Here is an 8,889-nt window from a genome sequence, read left to right on the forward strand (position 1 = left end):
ATTCTTTAAGAAATCCGTTAAGGAATGTAGTTTTGACGTCCATTTGCCAGATTTCATAATCATAAATTGTGGTAATTGCTAACATGATTCGGATAGACTTAAGCATCACTACAGGGGAGAAAGTCTCATCATTGTCAACCCCTTGAACTTGTCAAAAACTTTCATGACAAGTCGAGCTTTATAGACAGTGGTATTACCATCAGCGTCTGTCTTCCTCTTGAAGATCCATTTATTTTCAATGGCATGCCAACCATCAGACAAGTCCACCAAAGTCCACACTTTGTTCTCATACATGGATCCTATATGATATTTCATGGCTTCAAGCCATTCGTCGGAATCTGGGCTCATCATAATTTCTTCATAGTTCGTAGGTTCGCCGTTGTCCAACAACATGATTTCCAGGACAGGATTACTGTACCACTCTAGTGTCGAATGTGTTCTGGTCGACCTACGAGGTCCAGTAGTAACTTGATCTGAAGTTTCATGATCATCATCATTAGCTTCCTCTCTAGTTTGTGTAGGCATCACGGGAATGGTTTTCTCTGATGTGCAACTTCCTAATTCGAGAGAAGTACAACTACCTCAGGAAGTTCTACTTTCCTACCACTCACTTCTTTCAAGAGAAACTCATTCTCTAGAAAGGACCAATTCAAACATTTTGCCTTTGGATCTGTGGTAGAAGGTATACCCAATAGTTTCTTTCAGGTATCCTATGAAGATGCACTTCTCCGCTTTGGGTTTGTGCTTATCAGGCTGAAGCCTTTTGACATAAGAGTCCCATCCCCGAACTTTAAGAAACGACAACTTAGGTTTCTTGCCAAACCATAGTTCATATGGTGTTATCTCAACGGATTTAAATGGTGCCCTATTTAACGTGAATGCGGCTGTCTCTAATGCATAACCCCAAAATGATAAAGGCAAATCGGTAAGAGACATCCTAGAACGCACCATATCAAATAAAGTACGGTTACGATGTTCGGACACACCATTACGCTGTGGTGTTCCAGGTGGCATGAGTTGTGAAACAATTCCACAATGTTTTAAATGAAGGCCAAACTCGTAACTCAAATATTCACCTCCATGATCAGATCATAGAAACTTTATTTTATTGTTACGATGATTCTCTACTTCACTCTGATATTCTTTGAACTTTTCAAATGTTTCAGACTTGTGTTTCATTAAGTAGATATACCCATACCTACTCAAATCATCCGTAAAGGTTAGAAAATAACGATACCCACCGCGTGCCTCAACACTCATCGGACCACATACATCGGTATGTATTATTTCCAATAAGTCATTAGCTTGCTCCATTGTTCCAGAGAATGGAGTTTTAGTCATCCTGCCCATGAGGCATGGTTCACAAGTATCAAATAATTCATAATCAAGTGATTCCAAAAGTCCATCTACATGGAGTTTCATGCGCTTTATACCAATATGACGTAAACGGCAGTGCCACAAGTATGTTACACTATCATTATCAACTTTGCATCTTTTGGCATCAATATTATGAATATGTGTGTCACTATGATCGAGATTCAACAAGAACAGACCATTCATCAAAGGAGCATGACCATAAAAGATATTATTCATAAAAATAGAACAACCATTATTCTCTAACTTAAATGAATAATTGTCTTGCAATAAACAAGATCCAGATATAATGTTCATGCTCAATGCTAGCACCAAATAACAATTATTGAGGTGTAAAACTAATCCAGAAGGTAGATGTAGAGGTAGCGTGCCGACGGCGATCACATTGACCGTGGAACCATTCCCGATGTGCATCATCGCCTCGTCCTTAGCCAATCTTCCTTTATTCCGCAGCTCCTGTTTCGAGTTACAAATATGAGCAACCGAATTAGTATCAAATACCTAGGAGCTACTACGATCATTAGTAAGGAACACATCAATAACATGTATATAAAATATACCTTTGTTCACTTTGCCATCCTTCTTACACGCCAAATATTTGGGGCAGTTCCGGTTCCAGTGACCATTTCCCTTGCAGCAGTGATGTCTACTATGTAACTTTATTCTTGCAGACTCATGTTGGGCCTCCAAGCGCAGAGTTTTGTAGGACAGTAGCAATTTTCCCTCAAGTGGATGACCTAAGGTTTATCAATCCATGGGAGGCATAGGATGAAGATAGTCTCTCTCAAGCAACCCGGCAATCAAATACAAGAAACCTCTTGTGTCCCCAACACACCCAATACAATGGTAAACTATATAGGTGCACTAGTTCGGCGAAGAGATGGTGATAAAAGTGTAGTATGTATAGTAGATATGAGTTTTTGTAGTGCGAACAATAAAAAAATAGCAAGGTAGTAAATAGTAAAATGAAGCACAAATGGTATTGATGGAAAACGAGGCCAAGGGTGCATACTTTCACTAGGGCAATCAATCAACAATGATAACATAGTTGGATCATATAAGTATCCCTCAAAGTGCAATAAAGAATCACTACCGAGTTCCTGTTAGCGGAGAACAAAAGATAGAAATTATTTGTAGGGTCCGAAACCACCTCAAAGCTATTCTTTCCGATCAATCTATCCTAGATTTTGTTCTAAAATAACACAAAGCTATTCTTTCCGATCAATCTAACCAAGAGTTTGTACTAAAATAGCACCATATGACACACATCAACCAACTCTAATGTCACCTAGATACTCCAATGTCACCACAAGTATCCATGGGTTAATTCTATGATATGCATCAAACAACTTCATGATCATAGTATTGAATCCACACAAAGAACTACAAGGAGACCCAAAAGTTTCTATCAGAGAAAAGATAATAAAAACGTGCATCAACCCCTATGCATACACTACAAGAAATATGTCAACTTGTGACCACCACTATTAGTCACTGAAAGGTCATGGTTTTTCATTTGCGACCTTTTTGTGACCAAAAACAAAAGGTCAAAAGATGGCGGTCGTAAACTGACTATAGCGACCTTCTCTGTGAGAAGGTCATAGACGTTTACAACCAAAACAGAAGGTCGTTGAACCCATGACCTTTTGTTTTGGTCACTAGCTGTCTGCCCAGGCCACGTTGGATCCGACGTGGCAATCTGACGTGGAAAAATTACGACCAATTCAAAAGGTCAAAAATTAGAATCGGCCCGGTCCAATTGGGTGTTTATATGGGCCAAGCCCATTAATTCAGCCAATTTAGTGTATTTTTCTGTCAATTTTTGTTAGCTTCATGGGCCAAGCCCTACTATTCAGCCCATCAACTTCTATGCACGTTTGGCCTTTCAATAATATAGGTACTATTTTGTGCAGCCCATTTTCTTGTTTACATTCAGCCTTTTTATACAGTCAAATAATAATTCAATCTTGGAGTTGGTCCAGTATACTTTTCAGCCCATTCACATATATGTGACCCATATTCATACAAATGATTCTCCTTTTCAATAAATTTTGCAAATAATTTCATAATTCATCACTAAATATGTTTACATCACAGGCCATAAAGCCCTACAAAATAGTATCACATGTTCCTATACAAAACTATCAAATCATATGTACAACAAAACAGAATACAAAAAATTTAGTTCAACAAAAATAAATTTTCTTCCTCTTTCATCTTCTAGAACACAACACATGTCATTGAAAGGATCGACCATTAGAAGCATATAGAATACAAGGGAAACAATCAAAATAAAGAAATGAAAGGCACACACAATGAAAATTACGACAACATCAATATTTTTTATATTACCATACAAACAGAAATATAATATGATTGCTTAGGACATATGGCATTATCAACAAGACAACAAAATTTACAGTGCCAGCCCAGGAAGAAGGCAAAGCATATTTTATAGTGCGAGCTCAGGATGCCACCATGCAAACTAAACGGAGGGCAAGAGAGCAGGATGCAACTCTACCTGGAAATGCTGCTAGCCAGCGATAGAAGTAAGTTGGTCGGAGCCAAAGAGGGGACTGCCAAAGAAGCCAAGCATGCCGACGAGGATGAGGTAACCCATGATCGTCTCCTGGTTCTCCTTGATCTTGCCCTCGAAGTTCTTCCACTCCAGGTTGTCCTGCTGCAGCTCGTCCTACACCGCCTAGAAACAAACAATTCATATGAACAACTGCATAGATCATACCTTGTTTGCTTATCTAGACCAGACACTACTACTATTTGTGAATATAGCAAATGTAAAAACAATGTAAATGGTGAACAACACTTGAGAATATATCAACAGATTAAGAGCATATTGTTTAGCATCACACAGATAGTAGCACAATGCTACATGCAACTATTAGGATAAAGTAGAGCTTCTACATTACATAGTCAGATATGAAAGACCAAGCAAACTGTTCCGAGAAAGACAAGTTACAGAGCAATCACTTAACAAGTAGTACCAACATGAGTAAATCACATAAAGAAGTGCAATCTAATATCACAGCTGCCAAAACACCATATCAACATTCTTTACAGACCGAAAAGGAGCATGCGCTGCAGGACATATAAATATACCATGAGCATTATTTCTACAAGTAAAATGCATATAAATATTACAAACATGCCACTGGGTACTAATCAGCCAGAGTAGTGTCATGGCTACCCGAGTTATCACCTAAACACAACCTCGAAGAGGATGGCCAACGCTGCCTGCACTAGAGTCACCATGTTGCATGTTATTCCATCAAGACAAATACAATCAGCATCAGGATCAGAGGTTCAGAGAAAGAATAGTGAAGGTGTTTATGCTATAAACGACAAGGAGATGATGCCAACTCTAACTAAGTAGGCATAGAGTAACAAAACAACTCCATTACACTTAAGCTGCTGCTACCTGCATACACTAAATGGAACCAGAAGTATGTCGACTACTAGACAGCCATGAATGATGCCCAGGAGTATTGATTTGGAAACAATCAATCCTCCAATACTAATAAATTTTGGAGTATTAATTCAAAGATGACCTATACTACAGTACAGTGCAGTGCATAAGAAGGAGTGAATCCATTTTCACAATCTGAGGAAGAATAAGAAGGAACCAAGCATATGAAGGAGTATTCAGTTTACTCATGTTGCTGCTACAGTACAGTACTGCTGCTATAGTACATTGCTCCAAGAATAATATGAAATGTGGACTAATCGGAATAATCTGGTCTAATGTAGACAAATGTGGACTACCCTACTCCAACATGCTACTCTAACTATCAAAACTACACCAAATTAATTGGGAACATCACTGATCCTCACTGTCAAACTACTCCACCAAAGACAAGTACTGGCATGCTTTGTTGTAACTAGATTCACTATTTAGTCACAGGAAATACAACACAGCTCAAGAAATACTCCACCAAAGACAAATCATTCACTAAACTACTGCAAGAAACTACTACTACAACAACTACTGCAAGAGAGAAGAGATAAGAAGAGGGAACGATTGCTTGCAAGTCCCAATTTAACAACAGTAATCATCAATTTAGTTAATCGAAGATGCTACTCTAACTACTCCATTTTTCAAGATGCTACTGTAACTATCAGTACTGGAGTAATCGAATGTGTTGCAAGATGCTACTCTAACCAGATGCTCCAAGTTGATACTTCAAGATACTACAAGCAAGTTCATACTCCCACAAGAAGAGAATTCAGACAAGAATCTGTTCCACACACACTGTTCATTCAAGCAAGTTGAACATAGGTCTTTCCATGGAGGAGAGAGCATAGACTCGATCACCGGCCTTGTGCCAAATCCCCCACGCCTTCTTGTGGGGCCTTCACAACAATGACCTGCAAGCAGAAGACACCAAAAACAAAGTCACACATGCATGCTACTAATGCACAGTCCTGTAGTTGTTTGGTTATTATTTTAGATTAATATGAATAATTCAATATGTATTATCTATTTTAAAAAATGAAGTTAATAAGTTCTGCTAGACTATTGTTTCAAAGAAATATATTAGAATGTTAAATTTAACATGCTAGAAACTTAAATGAGAGTGCCCCCCACAGAGCGTAAGTAAGACTAGCATATAGTAGTTTGTCTTGTACAGAATGCTTCTAATCTAAGTAAGCATGATAGTGTACGCGTTAGAGCTTTTTCATGCATGCAAATATTTTATGAGGAGAACTAGATACATGTATGTGACCATTAGAATGCATAGGTGTGTAGGGGAGCTCCCCCGGCATCACTGCTATCGTGATTGACCAATGAAACAAAAGGTTATAGGGAGCTTTTAAGTAAAATCTGTTTATGCACACAGCAAATCTGAAAATGTGAGCTCGGTATGCTCTCTAGTAGTCTCCAGTGAGCTGATCCTGCTAATCTATCTACACAATGGTGGTGAGAGATGGGGATGCCAGTAGAAGGAACTAGCAAGCATACCACATGCAGGGCCAGGTGAGAAGACAGGTGCCAAGACGGATAGCATTAACAACAGATACGCTTCATAGGCATGCAACACAAGACGGATATCTGCATGTCTTTCTTCAGAAGACGCATTGTAACTAGACTACTGCTTACTACATAACCCAAAACTGAATCATGAAACAAACCTTAGCATCCATGCACTGTAGGCAAGATCTTTCTCAGGCAGGTACGATGGTTGTCTCTCTTTCAGCTAGATTTTCTTAGCCAACTGTCTTGTCAATGAAGAACCACTTCTTCAGTGTTTTCTTGTCACTATAGGTGTGGAAGAAGTTCATTAACAGAAGAGTACCTGAGAAGAAGAATTAGATGCGTTAGGAATCAATCAAATCAACACCAAATCGAATCAGGAAGAAGAATTGTGCGTTCACATAGGTAGTTGCAGTGCCCAGGTTCATCTTGTTGGCGTGGAACTGGCCTGCTCACGGCCACATGATGCTTGCACTCGTGAATGTAGCAGGGGCGCCACACCAGGAAGCATGCGTACCTGGAAGAAGATGTCGGTGGGGAAGCGCAGGGACTTGACGGTGTAGTAGGCGATCTTGTCGAGCATCGTGTTGGGCACATGGTGCTTGGTCAGATTGATCGACATGTCTGAGGTGTATGCCTCCCATGGCTGCCGCAGCGAAACCAACTAATGAATCACAAACAACAACGGCGCAACAAGTAAATAAAATTACAGTGCACATCGACCGCACGCCCGCTCCAATCTGGCGACCCGTCGCCGGCGACGGAACCGAAACAGGAAAAGCAGAGTAGAGGAAGCAAGGGAAGAGCGTACCCTGAAGCAAGAGCACTTCCACTCGGTACCTTCCTCACGCACCAGCTTCTTCGACTGCTCGATCCCCCAAGTAGCTGCTGATCGCCACCTCCTTCTTCTAACCATCGCCCTTGGCCGCCTCCGCCTTGACCACCTACGAGGCCGCGGAAGTGGACATCATCCGCAACAACGCGCCCTTGCCACCGACGAGGGAGGTCTTGGCCCCCGGGGACGTCGCGGTGGTGGCGAAGAGGCGGTTGGCGCCAGCGCCGGCGCGGCGGAGGAGGACCGATCCGGCCATCCCGGAGCTCATCTGGCCGCCGTGAAATGCCTCCGTGAATCACAATCCGGGACGAGACGTCTGATGTTGACGCACGCTTTCCCTTGTTGCTGTGGTGGGTGGGTGGTGTGGGGGTGGGGTTGGGGGGTTGCGCTGAAGACCTTGCCTTCGAGCGTGGTGCCCAGGCCGTCGGCGCAGATCTGGCACACGCCCCGGCCCGTCCCTCTGCCGCCGTCGCGGGTCTGGAAGCACCGCCTCGCTTGCTCGATCTAGGTCGTAGAAGGTGGGGGTGACAGCGGATCAGGGTGGGAGGGAGAGGGTTCGGGTTGCGGCGGCGGCGGTGGTTGTGGGTGTGAGCGAGATGGAGGAAGGGGGAGCGGCGAATCCCGCCAGGGGAGGGGATGGGTGCGGAGGTGATGTGAGAGACAAAGGGAGGGGATGGATCGGGGTGGGTGGGAGATATAGGCAGCGGCGTGTCACGACCGGTTTTTCAATAAAAAAAATTTATTGAGAAAACCAATCTTTAAATCCCAGTATAGGAAAAGTCATCCTTTCCGGTAGACAAAAGCTTGATAAACAGAGAACCAGTAGCATCAAATATATTACAGGGTTGAGCTGAGGTTGCTCAACAATTTTATTACAGACACGCCAATATATTACATATGGGTGGATATGACACCGGGGTTGGGTGGCATGCTACTAGCTCGAGGGAAAAGTGGTGGTGGATAACTTGACTTCTACTGGCAGTACATCGAGCGTTGAGGTGAGGCTCGATGAATTTATTCGGGGTTGCGGAAGCGGATAGTACAATGACCAAGACAGGATCGCACAGGACTGACTGGGACTCCTCTAGGCGTCGGACTCGCTATCAAACTCCTCATCCATGAGATCGCCTTCATCAGCATCTGGCCAAATCAACAAGCCAGGTGAGTACTTGAAAGTACTCGCAAGACAGATCGGACAAAATATATAATCAATGAATGCATGAATGCGTCATGAATAAAGGATGATGCTCATATAACAATGGTAAGATTTGCAGGACTTGATAAATAAAAATAAATGGCTGAAAAACCGATCGGGTGTCTGGAGCGACGCCTCGAAAGGTAAATAAATAAAGTGCATGCCGCAGTCGGGCGTCTAAGCGACACCACATAAATGGCTTAAAAGAAATGCCACAGTCGGACGTCTGGGCGACATCACATAAAGGGCTTTTAAAAGAAATACCGCGGTCGGACGTCTGGGCGACATCACAGATAGGGCTTTAAAAGAAATACGACAGTCGGATGTTTGGGCGACATCACAGACAGGGCTTTAAAAGAAATACCACAGTCGAACATCTGGGCGACATCACAGACAGGGCTTTAAAAGAAATACCGCAGTCGGACATCTGGGCGACGTCACAGACAGGGATTTAAAAGAAATACCACAGTCGGACATCTAGGCGACATCACAGAC

The 8,889-nt window shown here is 42.4% G+C and overlaps 1 protein-coding gene across 3 annotated transcripts; it reads right to left on the bottom strand.

Annotated features, from left to right (window-relative positions):
- Positions 1 to 4,130: 4,130 nt before the first annotated feature.
- On the bottom strand, positions 4,131 to 7,876 carry LOC119291453 (ubiquinol oxidase 1a, mitochondrial-like). 3 transcript variants are annotated; one of them, XR_005142441.1, is made up of 4 exons: positions 7,176 to 7,876; positions 6,882 to 7,010; positions 6,523 to 6,686; positions 4,131 to 5,757 (listed from the first exon to the last, which is right to left on the bottom strand). XR_005142441.1 is itself a non-coding variant. In XM_037570206.1 (2 exons), the coding sequence occupies exons 1-2, from the start codon at positions 7,278 to 7,280 to the stop codon at positions 6,789 to 6,791; spliced, it is 327 nt and encodes a 108-aa protein (XP_037426103.1). In that variant the 5' UTR covers positions 7,281 to 7,876; the 3' UTR covers positions 6,700 to 6,788. The 3 variants fall into 3 exon arrangements, 1 of the variants encoding a protein (XP_037426103.1); XR_005142442.1 differs by having other exon boundaries at positions 6,766 to 7,010; XM_037570206.1 differs by lacking the exons at positions 4,131 to 5,757; positions 6,523 to 6,686 and having other exon boundaries at positions 6,700 to 7,010.
- Between the last annotated feature and the right edge of the window lie 1,013 nt (positions 7,877 to 8,889).

The sequence above is a fragment of the Triticum dicoccoides genome, chromosome 4B (assembly GCF_002162155.2).
Source record: "Triticum dicoccoides isolate Atlit2015 ecotype Zavitan chromosome 4B, WEW_v2.0, whole genome shotgun sequence".
Taxonomy (NCBI): domain Eukaryota; kingdom Viridiplantae; phylum Streptophyta; class Magnoliopsida; order Poales; family Poaceae; genus Triticum; species Triticum dicoccoides.

Coding starts and splice junctions, on each gene's coding strand:
- LOC119291453 (XM_037570206.1), bottom strand. CDS start 7,280: ATGGTTAGAAGAAGGAGGTGGCGATCAGCAGCTACTTGGGGGATCGAG. Junction 7,011..7,175: donor GGAAGTGCTCTTGCTTCAGG/GTACGCTCTTCC, acceptor TCGCTGCGGCAG/CCATGGGAGGCATACACCTC.